The following is a 20,386-nucleotide window of genomic DNA, read 5'->3' on the forward strand; positions in this document are numbered from 1 at the left end:
GATAGAAACGTCAGGATCTCTCCTAGCTGACAGGTGTCCCAGCAGACATGTGGCCGATGGCAAGGAGGTCAAAGGTAACCTCCCGGCCTACACCACCACTCACCTCTGACTGACTGTAGCCTATTTTGATCCTCTTTCAGATGAATAACTGTGACTTTGCATCATGAATAGTATATTATTTTGAATGTAATCTAGAGGGGTTGGGACCTTTTTTGAATGTAATCTATCTTTGGGGGAGGGGGGGGATCAATGATTCTTTTGTAAATATATGATAAAAAGGATTACAGTTTTCATCCCTGTGCAGATAACAAGTTTTACTTACTGTGTGAATACAAAGAAAGAGAGTTTGTATGTGTTTGCGTGTGTGAGTTATGTCTCGGAGATGGTGTGTGTGTGTGTGCACACATCTGTACGCAAGAGTGTGTGCGTGTGCACTCTCCTGGCAGATTTAATCCTGCTTTAATCAGTCAGTTCTATCAATCAATTCAATGCTTTGTGCATCATGTGAGTAGCTTATCCGCAATTAATGGAAATGTTCCTTGTGATACTGTGCATTTAATAAAGGTGGTATGTCTTACAATATGCTTTGTATTCTTAATGTCTCCGTTCACATAAATTCGAATTACAATTTCAGTTGATTTGTAGGTTTTAGCAGAGCACCCAACCAGAAGAAGGTTGGAGGCACACCTGCTATACGTTTATTTTGAATTACAATATTTTTATAAACATTTGTTACCTTCACAGATTCAGTAAGCTAAATATTATTTGTGTCAGTCACAGTTATTGTCCCATAGAAAGTCTTGAGAGTTTGTCTTTATTAGTCCACCCAATAGCTCGTCCCCTCCAAAGACTGTTGGGCAATCTGAACACCACATAATGGAAGATCTTCTCTTATGGTGCGATTGATATCTGATATGTCTCTCACCACTGCTTATGGTGGTTGGCTACTTTAAAAAGAACCAGCAGCTCTGGCTGTGAAAGGTATCCCAAGGGCACCATTTGTTTCTAACAATAACCTCTGAGGAGTGACAAGGACAGCTGCCCTAAAAGGCCTCATGCGCACATACATACACACACACACACACACACACACACACACACACTTGGACAGATCAATACCAACAGTTCTTTGACTGTTCTTACGGAAGGATATTGTGGGCAGGTAGGGGTGCATGTGCTTGTGTGTGTTGTAGTGTCACCATCGACACATATGCACACCTACACAAGTTCACAGATTGAAAATGTCTTAAGGTGCTTGGTATGTAGCCTACCTTGGTGTACTGCAGTGTTTGTGGCAGGCTGCTCCGTCATGACTGGTGACGTCCTGTCTGTGGGATGTGGTTGAGCCCGGGATGGTAGACACACATGAGCTACAAGTCTGAGTAGGTGTTCACCTGGCATTAATAATGCAAGGCTGCACAATGCTATGTTCAGATGCTGTCCTACAGTATTAATAGTAAGTTTAAAGAAGTATTCATTATGAAAGCAATTTTGAACCGTCAGGGTATGCAATCCACATGTCAACATGCCAACCCCACACAAATATATATCTGAGGAATCAAAACACAAAGTGCAAGATGTGATGGGCTCTTGGTTTCATCAAAAGCTGTGCGCAGTTTGTTTTTATTGTATTCTAAATTTACATTTAAAAAAAACAAAGTCTGCCCATGTCTTAGAACCATTATGAAAGTTAACGCACAAATTCAATATACATCTCATTGTATTTTACATAGAGGGTAAAAGTATAGGCATGGAGGTGGCATGATTCATATCAAGGCTCAAAAGAATCAGAAAATAAAAATGAATAAATAGAAAGTGCTATCCTTAGCGGAGAAAATAAGAATGTCTTCTCTTTAAAAGTTAAAAAACATCTCTGCAATGTGGAAAGTCTCAAGCTCCTGTTCCCCAGCAAAGAAAGTCCTAAAAGTTATCTAAAGCAGGTGGTCTGAAACTGGGCCTATACATAAGCAGAGAATGAATGACAGAAAATAGTGCGATGGAGCAATGGACAGAGTAGGTCTTCTGTAGTTGTTCATAAATTAGAAACTATATAGGTGTTTACACAGCTTATCACTAAAACATCAACATCTAGGAAAAATTCAGAGGCGAGCTCTAGTTTTTTTCTGTTCCTAGTATTCATCTGCCATGTGAAAACAGACTGGTTAAAGTTCTCTTTAGTAGTTCTGCTGCCGTTAGCGCAGCAATCGATATATTCAGACAGCAATGTCACAAAGAAAGGGCAAATCTGGAGCTGAGAGACAGACACATTGCAGCATTTCTTCAGAAGCTACTGCAAAATCCAATTGTTTTCTCTTTACTATTTAAAAAAACAAAACAAACAAAAAGGAGCTAACAAAATATATTGTTAGAGTTCAATTTCAGCATGTCAGTTTTGTAAACTACTCAAATTTGTCATCATGTTTGAAATAACCCTTTAAAAACAGTTGAAAGCTTTGGGATATTTTTTTCCATTTTAATGACAAGGTCATTAAAAATCATGCACGCTGCAAATAACTGCATGCAGTAGTTATGGTAAACCATCCAAGCACTTTTTATTTATTAATAGTCATAAATACACACAGCAGCTTCATCAGAGGAGCCGACGCCCTCTTCTGTTTTGAATGTGGAGTATTTATAAGGAGAGCCGTTTGCGTGTCACAGGAAGCAAAGGTCTGCCACAGCTACCTGTAACGTTTACCTGATAAAGCAAAAAAGTTATGTGGAATTGATTATCAACTTCATATATATTTATATATATTTCTCTTCTCTCGCTCGCTCAGTTGCTATTGCGCACTCACTTGTACTTTAACCCCACTTGCTCTCATTTATTTTTGTTCACAATGTAACAAAAATGGTGACAGGCCTGAAATTACAATCACCAAAAAACAAACTGTGAGAAAAAAGAAAAAGGGGGACGACTGCCTTTTGCTGCCCATCACTGGCAGTTGCAGCAGAGGGGACACAGTCTGCTTGATGCTCGGACATCAAAGAGGAGGCGGTGGAGGCTCCTTCCCTGTAGAGCTGCTCTCTCTAAGCTGAAGGTTCTCCAATGCCACATCTAAAGGCATGATATCCACGCAACCCATGGCTCCGAAGTCGCCGAAGTCTCGGCGCTCGTCCTCGTCCGAAGAGGAGCTCTCTTCGTGCATCAGCGTAGACAACAGTAGCTCCTGGACAAACAGGCTGCGGTCGGCCCGCTCTCCTTCCAGCAACTGCCGCTCTGCCTCCGACATTTTGGGTTCATTCAACCTTCGGAAAAAGGTAATTATTAGGTCAAGTGCATTTGGTTGATATGCGATTCCTCGAATCAGAAGATCTTGGTCATGCTGTTGACGAAGTGTGAAGGGAACCACAAAGGAGGAATACAACTAGCCAGATTAATGACTATTATTATAAGACTGCGATGTTGTGGAAGACAATATGAGCTTGACTTGATTGTTTCTGGAGAAGATCCGCAGGGTTGAGCAGACTTTTAAGTAGGAACTAATGATTATTTTGATAATGATTAATCTGACGATTTTATCAATAATCTACCTGACTGATTAACAATTTTTGCAACTGAACTTTTAATAAAAAAATATTACATTAGACATCATTACAATCAAAATGCACTTCAGCATATTGACAGTGCATGTTAAAAAAAAAAAGCAATGTGTTAAGGTAAAATACAAAAATCAATAAATTCCGCTGACCGGCCAAACTCACCGTGCTAGTAGGAACTGGGAGCTGTGGGACGAGGAGGAGGGATTGCTTTCAACCACGGTGGCCGTGTTGGCAGATGCTGCGTTGGGTGGGGGGATGGTGGAGCCAATGTTGCCCGGGTTGTTGCTACGTCGCGTTGCGTGGCGGCCCGTCTCCAGCTGCTGCCGTGCCGCCTGCGCCTGCTGCCGCTCCAACTGCAGTTGCATCTGGAGCTGCTGTAGCTGGGATGCTGAAGGCCCTGATGAGTTTATTTGCCCCCCTGCTGCACGCCGCACACCTGACAGCTGAGACAACAACTCTGCAGTAGGAGAGACAAAAACAAGCCTCATTGTTAGTTGTTCCCAAATAAGTCATGATTTAAAGACCATACTGTAGATACTTCCCAGAAGAAATGTCAATGAAGGCCAGACAAAAAAAAAAAAGTAAGTCAAAGGGCCACGTTTATAACATCGACATTAAAGTCAGTAATACAAGTAACCAATTGTAAAGGCAAAATGCAGAAGAGATAGAGCCCATGCATTGACATCAAATAATATCAAAACAAGAAAATGACTCATTGAAAAATAAGAAATCAAGGATCTACACATATCCACTGCATCATGAACAAACAGGTCCCCACCAAATGTAAAACCACAGGATCTGTTGGCTACGACTGCAAAGCAGAATATTCAACTCCATCACGTAGTCGAGTTTTTCCATGAGTTAAAGCCGAAAAACTAATCTCATGGGAAGAAGTTGTTTTGTACATAGTGTTTCATTCCAACTGCAACCAATTCAAGTCCTCTTTTCAGTCTTCAATAAAACGTAGTCTACGGGGTTTGTCATTCAAGCAATCTAAACACCCTCAAGGTGTTTAGTCTCAGCTTTTCCAAGACATGGTAACTTTAATAAGCATGACACACAGTGAATATACACAACTGTATCCAAATTGTCAGAGGCTCAAATTGTATAATATTAGAAAGATCACAGGCATTTCTTTAGATATTGTATTTCGGCTTTACCATATGTTCAGAAATGTTCGCCTCACTTTTATCTTGACAAATAAGCAAACGTGACACCACTTGACAGAACAGAAAGTCCAAAGACATGCAGGCCAAGTGATTTGAAGACTCCAATTTGCCCATAGGCCTGAGGGTGTTTGTGTGTAGAATGGTATATGATGTAGTACATGACCTAGTATATGGTGTGTAGTATGTATATGGTGTAGTAAACAATGTACAGTATATGAAGTATGTATATGACATAGTATAGGATGTACAGTATATGCTGTGTATATATGTAGTATGTATATGTATGATGTAGTATGGTATACAGTACTGTGCAGAGTCAGAGACCGCCCTTTTCGTTTATTAAATTTCCAGTCATTGGCCGGCCAATCAATACAGGTTATTTATTTTTAGTGTCAAACAATAATGAAGGAAACATATTTAACAGGAAATTACACAAAAGCCTCCAACACCAAGTATAATATCAAATCTATCAGTATTTAATTCCCCCCCCCCCCCCCTCCCTTTATTCCATGCTTGCAGTGTAATCCTTTTGCACCAGCCTTAAACAGCATGACAACTGTCTTCTTTGGGGAGTCCAGCTTTTTGTGCAGATGGCTTTAGTTGTACTGCGTCAGGTGATTTTTTATGTATTGGGAAACACTGTCGCTTCATCGGTGTCTTTGACTCAGATGCAGATGACTGACTGACTTGACTATGCCTCTTGATGCCCTTGGCTCTGCCACAGCATAACAAGCACAGATCCTGTACAGACCCATGGTATGTGTGTTCAATTCTATGCACTGAAGCACTGCGACGCGATTAAATTATCTAGTTCCATAACTTTATTTAAATACCACAAGATAATAATGTTACCTACCATTAAAGTTTGTAGGACAGCAGAAGACGTGTTACACAGGTGAGTTTGGAGCAAACAAAAAAGTTCCACTTTTGTTTTCACACCGGCAGACTGTGTACATCTCCACATGACAGACATGATGTGATGCGCACATCAGGTGCATTAGAGATCGATTTAGATCAATTTCTTTACACTGACCAACATGACTTTGTGCCTCTGTATGGGAAACACTACATCTCACAGTCAACTACGCCCTCTAGAGGCCATCTGTCGAAGCGCAGGCTCCATGCAAACCGTCCATGACTGAAATTGCCACTTTCTGCCCCCGACCGCATGGTGCGCCGTAGGGGGGAAAAACGGAAGGCGGATCAAATGCATGCAATTCAACCTAGGTTTAAAATAAAAATAAAAAATAGTGTGTATTTTGGATGGCAGTGTTGAACATTAATGGTAGCCAAATTACCCGGAGCAAGTGCAATCATCATTTACCCAAACTGACAGGTAAAATGAATAAATAAAAAAATTAAAACAAAAATCACAACTGCATGGGTCAAAGAAATAAGCATGCTCTCTCTGTGCAACTGAGTGCATCAGTGTATGCTCTTCAGTAGGTGGCATGTCGTTACTACTACACCAGTAAGACGTGATTGGTTGAAAAGTTTTGAGCACAAGCTTTGACAAGCTGCTCAACTCTTAGGAGACAAGTGAGAGAAAATCAAAGAGATTCAAGAGACAAGGAGCGAAGTGGAATAGAGGAATTAAGAGAGGCGATGAAGAAACAATGTTGCTCGGTGTGTCAGATTGCAGACAAGTGTTGTAGAAAAAGTGAAATACTTGTAGCTAACCAAGTAGAAAGATTTTCCATTACATGCGAGATCAATCCTCCATTGCCTACCACACATAACACATAGGTGATATTGATGTGAACTCCATATCTTAAAGCATTAAGGAGCTACAGTTACCTGTGGTGTGAGTATGAAGCTTCTATCATGTATTGTTCTTGACTTACTGTGTTCACAAAAATGTGTCAACACACATGTAGCGCTGACAAGTCTTGTTGACCAATTCAATTACAAAAATTGTCACAATGGATAAACAATTTTTTACATGGAAATCCTTTTCCCAATTTCGATGCGAGTTAATCTATAGGTCAAGTGAAAATTTAGTGCCACAAGTGGCTGAGAAAGTTTATGTCAACCCCAGGATGGGAAGTGACTGTACATGTCAGGCAATGCAGGAGCCTTGACAGCACATATATTGTGTATGTACTAGCCTCAGTACCAATGAGTGGACCGGACTCTTAGCCAAGTCAGGTTTCAATAAAGTCATGCAACTTTCCAACCCACCTCTATGAAGTGTACCATGTGCAGGGTTAACCAGCAAACCCCTGATCCTCACCTGCGATGGGGTCCATAGCTTCCCTGTTACTGGGGGTGTATGTGGAGCTTTGCGAGGAGGAGGAGAGTCCCCCCGTGGAGCCGCTAGTAAAGTGCATATTTGTCCGGCGTGCTCTGGGACCGCCCAGTCCTCGTCCAGGGTGGAACATCCTGCGTACATGCCGGACACTGCTGGACTCATCATAAACATGAACCGTTAAGGGTAAATACACAAATAGCTAAGAGCAAAAGGATCAATGTTTTTTTGCACATATAAACAAATGCATGTAAACATGTCTGGACAATGCAGGCAATACTGTGCGCATACACAGACAAAAGGATATTAAATCTCTAGGTGCTCTGTGTTCGAGTGTGAGATGAGCTGTAAAGTCATCTGTGACGTGGTTGGGGTCCCCTCCTGGCAAGGCAGCACATATTGGACAGATCTGAAATGAGAGTAAGTGAGAGTCTCACAATACCATTTTCACATTTGTCCAGAAGAGTTAACTGCAAATACATTACAAAATAGTTCTACAATAGAGTTCTACAGAGTGTTGCTCCATGGTGCAGAAGCAACAGTTGACATTTACAATACAAATGTATTTGGAAGTGAAATTATTACAAGGATAACACTTGACTTTTGCATGAGACTTTTCAGTGCATTTGTAGTTCCATGTTGCCCAATTCAGGCACGTTTGCATTTTATACTGTCAAATATAGGGGTCCATTTATAAATATCAGCAGGATAGACTTTTTTCATTATTTCTCTGATCAAACATTTTTCCATTTTATTGTGCGACTGCCCAAGTCATTACCAGTGGCATACAGGTCTTATGGCTGGCCTGTTTTTCAACAGCACAAGGAGCCTGTTTGGAATAGAGCTGGCTAGTAGTAATCCCAACATAATCAAGGCTCCAAATATGTTTTGGCCATTCATTTGTAGTAGCCAGATTTCAAAATAGCTGGTTCTATATGGTTCCACTCAATCAATCCAATAATTTGCAGTGCAAAACTAATGGATAACGAAATTGGAACTCCATTTTGAAATTTGAGAAAAACAAGCAAAAAACATTGATACAAGACTGTGTACATAACAGCTGTAGCTCGGTAAAGGACAACAATTTTGTCCGGTTTTGTGCCGGAATGTAACAAGTTGTACAGCATTTTACAGATTCCCCAAGAGTGAATGCTTGAAAGAATGGTGGATCAGACTTGTAAGTATAACTGTTTTAGGATACTATGGGCTGTTGCGGTGCACAGAGCTAGCTGCTGTGTCAAAAATTAAAAAGAAAAAAAAGGCACTGAGGAGAGACAGGAATGACAGTGGAACGAGTGTAATAGTGTAGGCTGTTGTGATCGTGTGATGAGTCGGGAGTTGGCAAGGCTTATGGGTAGTAGGTGTCATGGAAATGTACATGTTGGATGGTAAAAAGCGCATATTTTTCAACGGAGGTTGAAACATTCGCAAGCAAACAAAGCCTTGCTTTGTATAAGACAATAAGCCTAATAGTAAGCCTACTTGATACAGATAGTCTGTAATCAACAATACAAAGAAGTTAGACAGGTAGTTAACATGGGGAAAATCACTTGTTGAACCACAGTACCATGTGACTGGCCAGCTTTATAACCGTAAGCATCAGACTATAAAGCAAGGAATCTCTGTCTGTATGTGTGTCCTTCGCATATCTTGAGAACCGTTCGTCCGATCTACTTCACACTTGGGGGGGGGGGGGGGGGGGTGTATTGCTGGGGACCGAAGGACGTGCAGTGTCGGATTGGACGCGCGACACGTTCAATATTAATAAACTTTGACTAAACAAGCGAACAGCGCTCTGTGCAGCAGCGGGGCTCAAAGCGAAAGGGCACTGCACTAGTGTTATCAAATTCCTTGCAAAATTCTTGCAAATAAAATTTTTTTATCAAGTCATTGCAAGTGTGTAAGTGACCAGACTCAATTAGTTGACTTACAAATAAAATGTTATTGGTGAAAGAGTTGAAGAAATAGTCAGTTGTTCCAGATAAAGCGCCTGTGTTTGGATAACAGTGACCAACATATGAGCTTAAATTATTATTTGCCAACTTAACAGGAGGTCTATCCACAGCAAAAGGACAATGCAGTAAAGAAAACATTAAATCTATATTGAAAACGTATTTAAATATGGTGGAAAGTATGCAGTTGCCTTTAGAGTTAACAGTAGCTGCCTTTTGAAAACAAGACTAAGAGTCTAACAGCCCCGCGACATTGAGTTTTGTGGAAGCGTCACTGCCGGGAATCAAACTCTGGTCTCCTGCTTGAGAGTCTGCAGTCTTACTCCCTGTGGGACATGTGACCCATAAAGTGGTGAACAGAGCGAGCTAGCGATCAAAATTTGGTCATTATCTACTCACCCTCATGACAGTCGAAACACTGGTTAAGTTTGTCCTTTACGGAGCAGCGCTAGCAAAGTTGCTGTGTGTTATGTGAACATAAAAACTTCAGTCTTTCGACTGACATGAGGGTGAGTAGATAATGACCAAATTTAATTTGTGTGTGAACTATTCCTTTTAAGATTGGCGTAACAATCATTTAGTATGACATCATTTCAAATGTGAGAAAAAAAAAAAAGCTGCTCAACTTTGACAAAGGGGCCTGCTATTTTACTTTGGCTCAAAAGAATGTCCTCACAAAAAAAAAGTCAATGGAAAAAAATAGTGTGATCAGCTCTGGCAATGGCATTCCCACTCTTGTCAAAACCAAGGCTGTTGGCCAAAACTAAAACACGCAGAGTGATCAACGCGCGTGTGTGTGTGAGAGAGAGAGAGAGCAAGCGACTCCGCGCAGACTTGCCAGAAATGCGCATAAACAGCGTAAATTTGGGGAAATTGAAAAATCCGCTTCGTCAGTCCCTGCCTATGCCAATGCTCAATGCCCATGTGCAGTTTCAGATTGATTGGCCAACCCATTGAGGAGCAAAATGGATGCAGACAGACGGACAGAGTTTTCCTCATTTTATAGTAGGATGAACAGCCAATACTTTTGTGTGTAGTTTGAATATCTGAATATAAGGCCAACCTCTAGACCCCTAAATTCTCTAGACCCCATAGCACCCAGCAAGGCCCATCATTTTCTAATAGTTTAAATGTATCAAAACATAAAAAAAAAGTAAAGTAAAAAAAAAAGTTTAAAAAGTTACAAACTTTGTTGATAGGTCCTTTACATTGTCACTAATGAACCAGAACCGGAAAATGTATAGCATGATTGATACTGTTATTTTTCTAAGTTTCCCTGCATATACAACCCCGCCTTTGCAATCTCACGACAGCAGTACGAATGTGCTGTGAAACCGACCCTAACCCACAACGCCCCTGACAGTGACAGAGACATTGTGAAAGCTGGCTGATCTGACACATTTATTCATGAATGTCAGCAACCTATATCTGATCGGGTCATATCTTAACTGCATTAGGTATTTTTGGACTGTCCAGTGCTGTCAGTTCTCAATTTGTGAATTTCCCAGACGCGGTTTTAGCCTATTTATAAAATCCTTCAAATGAAACCAATAATTTTGTCTGAGATCAAATTTGATCCTTGTCTGTGAAACAAGCCCAATAAATTAAATGCCATGGTGACTACGCAAAAAAAAGTGTTGATATGCTATGAGGCTGCATTTATAGGCCTTAATCCAAGCAGTACAGTTGATCTGGCTGCATGTGTGCTGTATATACTCACCACCTCTGTGGAAGTCTCCGCATGCTCTGAGGTGACATGCTCCTGTAGGGACGTCTCTGTGTAACCCATCTTGCCACAGTAGGGACAGGTGAACGACTGGGGTTGCTCTACTGAGAAAGTGTCTCCTCCATAATACAAGTCTGGGGAGGACAGCAACAGAGCATCTGTTATCATCTCTGTCAACCAATATAACCAATATATACATAAAGTTGATGATTGACATAAATATAGTGCATTCAGTACAATACTCTGCTTAATCAGTGAAATTAATCAAAACTGCAGTCGTAATGGACCATTTGTAATCACATGGTAGGCTCATTACTATAGGTAGGCTACAGTCAAGTAATAAAACAATCATTTCATATTACACTGGCATGCTGGATTTGTCTGTGACCAGTAAACCACAAGGGTTTCTGTCTGGGCCGTCAGCCAAGTCCTTACCATAGTCTACCCTGGTTAATATACACTGCATGGGGTGCTCTGTGGTGTGTCTTGTTGTCGTGGCTCCACTCTCGTAGCACGATGCACACAGGTCGTAGTCGTAGCAAATTAAACACTTGAACCGTCTCCCTCTAAAGTTCCCTTTTAAACATGCATCACAGCTCACACCTGCCAAAAAGACAAGGAGACCGTAATGTCAACATGGGGATCTGTCAATAAAGTTAGGAATTCCGTATAACTGTGAGAAAGCAGTCTCAACCTCTGGGCTAGTCTAACTTAACATGAGCATGTGTTTTGCAGTGGCACCAACCCACAAGTGCCAGCAGTGAAGGATTCAGGCATTCCAATGAACGTCACTAGCAAGGTTTCAAAAACAAAATGCCAAAGAATAGGCTGAGAGGTATGAGCTTAATGAATATGGCACAGTTGAGTGGGGTTTACAAAAATATGCTACTTGAAATGTTAAGTTCATTTCCAGTAGCATATTTTGCATGAATCCAGCTGTAGGTAAATCAGGACAGTCAAGAACAAAATAAGACAGCAAGAGAAAGTAAAGTGGAGCAAATAAAGCACAGGACATAACAAAAGTCTTTATCCATCTTCTATGTGGATATTTTTTTGCCATTTATCAGTCATCATTAACACATATTATTGCATTGCTCCGCTATTCCACTCTTTGCTGTGCTTTTGCACTCAAGACTGACTCAAGCATTAGCTTACTACGGCACACACAGACACACATGGTTATTTTCTAGGAGACAGGTATCATTATACTCTGCCAAACTCCGTCTTACTGATGTATCCTATGAGGGGGAAAAAAAATATTTGGTAAATGGACTATAGGTAAGTACCTGTCAAAACAAAGAAACACTCATTCTAAATAAAATAAAGCTTAGGCTATATGGTCCCAATTGTACATACAGTACAGCCAAATTCCTGATTTTCATCTAATTTCCATGCCCAATTTAAAAATGTCCAGGTGCAGTTTCTACAAACTGATTTCCGAATGGTAAAATCTTCTTGCAGCACTTCCTTGTTAAGTAATACATGTTCTCTGCTATGCTAAGACTGAACCCTGAGGTCAAATCAGATCTTAATCCTAAACCCTACCTCAAACTACACTATTCTCCAACCAAACAATAAAATTACAAGTAAACTGGGCTATCTATCTAATCAATAATGATTAAGTCCATCCACATCACTGAGATCCTTGGTCACCTGCAACTAACAGCTTGTACCATTTAAATCAACAGACTGACCACTGACCAAACATGCCAGGCCATGTCATAGCCCTGGAGTTAACTTTTTTCTTAGCTTTTCCTTCACTGAACATTTAGGTGATTGGCGAAACCTGTGCTACTCCTTACCACAAAAGGATTATAATCACCTCAGTTTGACACTGCCTGTCACTCTGACAAGTGGTGCAGACACTCAACAACTGACCCGTAGAAGACTGAGACTTCTGCTTATCATGAAGCTTTGTCTGTAAAATGGTACTATGTCTCTTAAAGAGAGAAATGTCAAGTGAGACTATATCTACATCAACAGGGACACTGACAGATTCCCATTTACACCTCAAGTACCGAGGTAAATTTCCTCTGGTAAGACTGGTCAGACCATTTCACCTTGTTCATTAAAAGGCGTAGACTCAACTAATACACCTGCTAATCTAACTATCTATAATAACCAAACTTAACCAGCTATATCAATTAACTCCCGACTACTCAAAATTATTATTCAAATTCTCATTCAACACACTTGCACTAAGAACATCGTCTAGCTGGAAGGACATAATGTGCCAACATGTTAAGAACTAGTTTATTCACTCAGGCAAATTTAACAAACATCGCAAATAAACTTGCTGTTCTAGCCTACTGAAGCATAACATCAGGTAAGTTAAGTACTCCCTTTGGTTCTCCTGAAGCTAACTAACCGGATGTTGCCCTGTGTTTGCATAAAAGAAAACCATAGCAACTCTTGAGGTGATTAAATAGGATAACCAGCTGATTGGCCTATTATAACTATATGGTAACTAGAGACGGCCAAACTCCCAGTCCTTCACGGACCCCCATCTGGTTAGCAAGTCAACATAACACTAGCTCCCTAGCTAGTAGCTCACCAGCTAGTGGTTGATTCACGGTCAACGACTGAGGCCTCAGACTTTATGTCTTCTTGATGACAGTGCATTCACTAACAAGAGTAGGCGACCAAAACGGACTGTGCGGTGTTGCAACCACAAGCACTCATGGACACATGGCCCAACGTGTATGCAAAAGATGATAATGTATTCATGCATATCACAACACACAACTAATAATGTAATGAGCGCCGGCAGAAGTAACGTTAACTTGCAGGACGAGTAACGACTCCTGATGTTAGCACACGTTAGCTTGCTCGCTAGTTTAGCTAACGTAAGGTAACGCAGTGTTTAGCAATGGCTAACTGCTAAGCTCCGTTATATTGCCTTATCATTGCGAGGCTGGCTGAAGTTAAAGCTTTCTTGGCTAAAATCTGAGTGACCCGACATAAATGAATGCCAGTGCCATCCACAGCCGGGAAGGGCAGGTTGGGATAAGCCTGAATATTCACAGCGGTCTCAGTGAAAATCGCATTTACAATACACACAACCCCCTGACTTGAATATCCACTTAGCAGGCTAGCTAAGGAGCTAGCTAACCAGGTAGCCACCAAGGCGCTCTGAACCTGTTTATTATACACTCACCCTCATGTCGGGACATCCTACAGACAATGACACAGCCCCCTCCTCGGGCTCCCCAGCACGGTTAACGGGGAAAGATGCAGCTTTTTGAGAGACAAAACTAAAAGGCGTGCTCCTTCGCCTCTTTTTCGAGCAAGATGGATCCCCAGCTTACAGTTTGTCTGTTCTGCTTCCCCTCCCCGAGTGTCATTTAAATACTGTAGGTGGACACTAGGGGGCGGGCTCCTCCATAAAATCACCCGGCCTCGTTTCTTTAGTCATTACCATGCCCTCACTCACCCCGCCCACCTCCAGCTCCCCTGCACGTCATTGGTCTTTCAAACTTTTCCAACCACAACCCCATGATTGGTCCGTGCCATGGTCTTGGCCATAACTTCCTTTGTAACCGCTATAGCGGAAGTTTTTAGGTTTCGCCAAGCGATCGTACATTATTCCTTGGCCACTGGACTATACACTCGATGAAGATTGCATCGTTGGTCGAAAATTGCAATAGTTCTTAACAGGACGCACGTTTATTCCGTAAATAATCGCACTGTTAACATCGTTTAGCGGTTAGCATTAGCAACTCCGCTCTGTTTCCCCACAACCTTCAAAATAAAAGCCTCTCGTCTCACTGCCTAAAAAACAAAACAAAAAACATACCTGATATTTATCATTGCCGTCGGAATCGACAAATAATTCACACTGGGTCAATCATTGTAATAGTTATCTACCATATTCACATTTGTTCCATTGCTTGTATGTAGGCTAATACATAATAATAATGGGGAAATCACTCGTTGACATTGTTTAGTGGTGATTAGCAACTCTTAACTTCCGCTTTGTCTCCCCAGAACCTTCAAAATATGTTTCTCGTCTCCATACCCTGAGAAAATCGTACGTTGATAATGACAATCGGAGATTCACAGCCATTAATATTGGAAAAAAAAAACATCTTACGTAAATTTGAGTTCGTGCTTTAATCAGTAAACAAGTTTATTTTTTAGTTCCTTAAATAATAGCCTTTCCAGTTTACAGCCCAAGAATGTATGTAGGCCTAGTATAGAAGCCTTAAGGAAGCCCTTTTGTCAAATACAATGTCAAATACATTGTTTTAATTTAGAACAAGCTACAAAACTTCACTGGCCTATAACAAAATACAAATTCACAATGCAAATACAAAAAAATCTTCACAAGAAAAGGAAAGTAACCACTGCATATGTGCTTATTTTTCAATAGTGAACACAGTGCACACTTCAGACCTGTTAATGCTATAATATTCTCTTCTATGCCTATTAAAATGTTCAGATATTCCCTCAAGTGTTGTTGATCAATGGATCATTTGCCTCTAATCTAACAGAATTACACATTTTTATCACAGCACATAGCCTAATGTAGAACATTCAATTTATTTTCGACAATATGGGCTTTTCCCAATCAAGAGAACCAGCTATGGGGCATCCTGGTGGCTCAGAGGTCTAAGGAGCGTAAGCTACTATGTAACTGTGATGTCCTGGGTTCAACTCCGGCCCAGGACCTTTGTCACATGTCATCCCCCACTTTCCTGTCTTCACTGTACTGTCCTATAGCAGAAATCTTATAAAAATAATATAGATAGGCCTAGCCTATGTTAAAAAGACAACCAGTCATCGAGGGCACTAGGCTATAGATTTATTACAACACAGATTCAACTGATTGTTTTCAAATAGCTAGGCCTACACTGAAACACGGCCAATTGGCCATAATGGAAGAAATTAAGGTTTTGTTGTCATCAGGTTTAAGTTGCAGTAGGCTATAAAATTATAAGCAAAGTATAAGCAAAGTATATAGGTTAAAGTTAAAGTATGTGGAAATCGTAACAAATGCCTAACAATGTCTACTGCTCCCACCACCAACCAAATATCTTGCCTAAAATTTACCATAATTTGCTGACTGAAAGAGTTGAATGGTAAGAATGATGTCATTGGCATGACATCATTCTTCAGGTTTTTTTTTTTGAGAATATCATAGTTTTTGAATTAGGCTATAGCTGCCTCATATGGTCACATGCCACTGAATGAACCACAATTTTTTTTACGGGATACACATTTTGACACAACAATCTTCCATCTAAACCGTTTTGTCATCACCTTGCCGGGGGTATGTTGTCTTCAGGTTCAGGTTTTACTGAGTGGGCAGATTTGGGGGTGGGGGGGGGTTCAAGGTGTCCTCAAGTAGCCTCCTCCAATACACTACTCAAATACCACCCAGCTGCAGACTTGCAGAACAAGCTTCTAGCTGGACCAGCACCATACGCAGGTGGCACTGTGCCCCTGAAGAACTGCTGTCATCTCAACAAGTGCCTTTGTTCTTTTCTGGCCCTTCACCAACAGGTTTGTCCATGTAAACCTGTGTGTTCCAAGTGTAGCTGGTGTTTGCATCACATGCTGCACAGATCTGATACCATATTTCCCTGGTTTACTTGGCACATATTGCTTGAAGGGACAGCGTCCTCTGAAGGGACAAAGTGCTCATCCACAGTCACTTCAGGGCCTGGATTGTAGATGAGCAGCAGGCGCTCCACCCACTTGTCCCACTTGTCTCTTTCACAGTGTGCAGGTCTTGTATTCTGGTTGTCAAAACGAACAACTCTCAAAAATATATGAAATGTCTAGAGTGACATAATAGCACAGAAAATTGCTAGACCAGACTCTGCATTCCACAAGTTAGCGGCAGCCTCATTTTACATCATCAGCAGGCCCATGTAGGCCTGGAAGTCTGTTCTGTCTGTCTCCTTCCAACTACCGAACACCTGTCTCCCCTCCTTGTTTGTCATATCAAGTATAATTTTCTCAATTGGCTCCTGCAGGAGCAGTTCAAAGCTAGATTTTATGCTGTCAACACATGATACTAGATATGTCGTTGGCCCTCCTGATTATATTCTGGGGTGGTACTCTGCCTCGCCTCTCAGAGGGCGTTGAGGACCGTGATAAATTGCCATTCTTCGACTGGAACATTTGAATTTCCATCTCAGAAGGGCCCTATTCCTACCGCTCTGGACTATTGTCCTCAATTTCAGACACTTCCTCTTCAATTTCCTCTTCAATTTCAATTTCAATTGCTCACGCTCTCAACCCCTCGCTAGTGCCATGATCAGTAATGTCATCAAGAGCCTCGTAGACAGTAAACCATTTGCTCATGGTGTCGCTGCAGAATGAAAAGTGAGCAAGGCCCCAAACGAGCTTTATTTATAGAGATCAGTGCTGTGAGAAAGCTGTGTGGTGCTGGACCATATTGTGGGTGTCTGAGAGAAAAAAAAGTTTCCATAACACATCGGAATAACGTTTTGATGGGGAGGTGTGGTTCGTGTAGGGGAAGGAGGTAGAGATATTTGTGTGCGCAAGCATGCATGTGTGACAGAGAAAGAGAGAGAAAGTCTCTCTCTTTCTTTTGCTTCATGCACACTTTTTCTTTGTGAAAGAAACTTGAAATGTCTGGTTTGGCTGTACTGTGGATTTTGAACTTCCATGCCAGAAAAGCATTATTATTGGGGTGGAGAGGGCACCAGGTTCATGAAATTGTGATTGTTTTTTTTGTTTTAATGCACACAGATGTGGGAACATACAGAAAAAAAGCTCTAAATGCCAGGGGGGGATTACATAGGTATTACATAGGCATATTACAGAGGTTCACAGTTTGTGGTTGTGTGCACCAGGGCTGGTACAGAGGGAGAGACAGAGATATAGATATAGATATAGATATAGAGTGCTACAACTATATCTGTGAGTGTGTGTGTGTGTGTGTGTGTGCGCGCGCGCACGTGTGTGTGTGTGTGTGTGTGTGTGTGTGTGTGTGCTTCCATCTGCTGGACAAACAAAAAACAACACTTTGTTTCAACACTGATACACTGATTAGCCTATGATTTGATATTATTTGCTGTTTATTATAGTCTCACTCATAAATTTCCCACCAAAACAAGGGGATGACCGCTATTATTTGTGTGTTTGTATGTCTAGTGTTGAGGATGCCATGAAGCCATATACTCTGTTGAACTTTTATTTGATGAATTATGCATAAATATAATGAAATATAGGGAGTGTAAATAGACTCATTATAAACTATTGGAGTTGTGTTAATGAACTGTTATTGGAACGTGGAGTGTGGACACTCCCCTTTGACTATCAGCTGATTGAGGCAGTAACTGTAGTTGGTATCAGCCGGTATATAAGAGCAGAGCTGTCAAGAAGTCAGGGTTCTTTGGTTTGTAGCCACACGGTTTTTTGACCGCTGAGTGACAGTAAATTTAAGTTGTTTTTTATGTCTTTTATTTTCTACTTTGATATCCACTCTTATGTACGTCATCTGGTAAGAACAATTCATTTGTTTGTGGAAAAGAAGAAAAACATAACACAATGTAGTCTGAATGAGAAAGGAAAATAAATATGACAAAAGAAAGAAATCAGTGGACTCTGAGTGATGTTAAAGCACGTCAACCCAGGCGCATTCCAAAGGACAAGAAGGGATCAAATACGTTGTTTGAAAGTTGCTCTTTTATAATCAGATAAGAGAAACCGTATTTATTACGAAGTAAAGATGAAAATTTGACCCAAACACAATGGCTTCTCCAACCTGGCTAACTGCAATCCTGCTTCTTGGAATATCCAATATCCATATTAGTGACTAACAGCTACACCTGTCGGTCCAGAATGGACCATGGACCCAGATGGCTCCTCCTCCATCCCTCTCTCAGTCTCACTCTCTTCTATGGGGTCAGATTTGTCTAAGAAACAATTAAATGCACAAAACAAGTTCCACAAGTGTGTATCACGACTCGTAAATAAACAAGGATGATAAAATGTTTTTTCCTGTCCACAAACAGAGATGCGGTCCTCCGAGCCACAAACGTGTGTTGCATTCACATGCTGGTGAAAAGCTCCCACATCCGGCACTTCCAAGTCGACTGTTGAGGGCGTTCATGTGCAGGGAGGGGGACCGAGAAACAAGCCTGGCAAGCCAGAAATCAATTCTAGATTTACATGAGTTATTAATAATAGAGTGGATTACTATTAAGTTTAGGTGGATATCTATCAATCAGTGGTTACTGTATACTGTTAAACCCTAAGAGCTTTAAAACCAGTAACAAGGGCTACTGGAAATTTAATGCAGACCTCTTGGAAAAAAAGAAGACTGATCTAGATCTAGGTCTAGATCAGTCTAGATCTAGAGCCAGATGGATAGAGGAGGGTGAAAGGAGTACTTCCTACTTTTATAGTTTTGAACAAGCTCTCAAATTGATTTCCTTTTGAGAGGAAAGATTGAGGGAGTCACTCTCAGAGAAGCTCCGGTGTTTCCGGGAGGTCTTTTAGGTGGTGATTATCTTTGAATATCCTCAGGGGTAACTTAATTTGATACTGGCTGACCAGAGGTGTCACCAGTGTGTGAGTGACTGCTCAATATCTTTCTTTCTTTCTTTTTTAATGTCATTTTAAATAGTTGTGGAGTGTGTTTGTATTTTTTCTGTTTTATGTGAAGCACATTGTATTTGCCTTGTGTATGAAATGTGCTGTATAAATAAAGTTTGCCTTGCCTTGCCTTGCCTAGAAAAAAAAAAACAGTACGAAAGCAATACCATCAAGTCTTTTTATAAATAATATTGAAAACAATAATCATGAATCAAAAGCACCTGAAATCTGCCAATTTTACATACAGTTTATATTTTTTCAAGCTATCATTGCAACTTGTTTTTCGAAGAACTAAGCAATCACATTCTTCAAATTAGAAGAATTTTTAAGCCTTTTGTAGGGAAGATATCCAAATTGTAGAAGTTGCCATAGCCGTTAAACAGCTAGCTCTGGATAAAGCCCCTGGCCCTGATGGCCAACTTTTATAAACATTTTTGGTTCTAAAACCTTAACCAGTGCTCCTCACTGCCTCAGCCTGCCTATTGGAGCTCTGCACTGTTACCATAGCAACAACCATGGAAGTATTACCAGAGACTTATATTTTTCTATCCACCATCTCTGGTATTACATTATTTTGTGTATGTGTTTGGCTAATAACGTGATAATCTTTTACAACAGGCTAGTGAAGCTACATGCATGAGGCCTATAGGTGTACCATAGCAAATGAAGAAGGTTTAAGCCTGAAAAGTCAAGGTATTCATATAGTTTTTCACTGAGCACATTACTGTGCAACTGGTTCATGGAAAGACCTTAGAAACATATATTCATATGACAGTGTGTGTGACTTGAATGCAAAATTCAGTTTTGAGAAGACAACATGGTTTTGAATGTATGTTTGTTTTTGCATTTTGTATCTAGTTTTGATGTCAGCATTTGGTTTCTGTAAAGATGCTAGCCCATCTGAAAGAAGCAGCCCTTCAGGCTTCAGTTTTGAGAGCATGAACCTAGTTTGCGTGCACAGACTCCGTCAAGCTGAAAATCCCTGTGCACACACTGCTGCTGGAAAAGATCCTAGGGGAAACACTGCACATCCCTAGGAAATTATTTGAAAAGGTTGGAGGACTCAGCTTTTTGTTACACTGTGTGTGTTTATAACAAAGCTCAGCTTCCTGTTAAACTGCCACATTTCCACAAACATACTTACTTTTCTGGAAGATGATATTTACCCACAATT

The 20,386-nt window shown here is 40.8% G+C and overlaps 1 protein-coding gene across 2 annotated transcripts; it reads right to left on the reverse strand.

Annotated features, from left to right (window-relative positions):
- Positions 1-1,590: 1,590 nt before the first annotated feature.
- On the reverse strand, positions 1,591-13,957 carry kcmf1 (potassium channel modulatory factor 1). 2 transcript variants are annotated; one of them, XM_071544392.1, is made up of 7 exons: positions 13,796-13,957; positions 11,074-11,241; positions 10,633-10,772; positions 7,268-7,369; positions 6,946-7,126; positions 3,706-4,000; positions 1,591-3,249 (listed from the first exon to the last, which is right to left on the reverse strand). In XM_071544392.1, exons 1-7 carry the CDS (start codon positions 13,809-13,811, stop codon positions 2,985-2,987), a joined length of 1,167 nt encoding a protein of 388 aa, XP_071400493.1. In that variant the 5' UTR covers positions 13,812-13,957; the 3' UTR covers positions 1,591-2,984. The 2 variants fall into 2 exon arrangements, with proteins under 2 accessions (XP_071400493.1, XP_071400494.1); XM_071544393.1 differs by lacking the exon at positions 11,074-11,241.
- Between the last annotated feature and the right edge of the window lie 6,429 nt (positions 13,958-20,386).

The sequence above is a fragment of the Centroberyx affinis genome, unplaced genomic scaffold, assembly GCF_046629955.1.
Source record: "Centroberyx affinis isolate AG114_WGS23_722 - 3 ecotype Tasmania unplaced genomic scaffold, CSIRO-AGI_Caff_v1 ptg004554l_1, whole genome shotgun sequence".
Classification (NCBI taxonomy): domain Eukaryota; kingdom Metazoa; phylum Chordata; class Actinopteri; order Beryciformes; family Berycidae; genus Centroberyx; species Centroberyx affinis.

Excerpts from the sequence above, each read along its gene's own strand:
- kcmf1 (XM_071544392.1), bottom strand. Across the intron at positions 4,001-6,945 it reads AGCTATGGACCCCATCGCAG|AGTTGTTGTCTCAGCTGTCA; the intron begins GTGAGGATCAGG and ends CTCCTACTGCAG. Across the intron at positions 3,250-3,705 it reads TCCCAGTTCCTACTAGCACG|GTTGAATGAACCCAAAATGT; the intron begins GTGAGTTTGGCC and ends CTTTTTCCGAAG.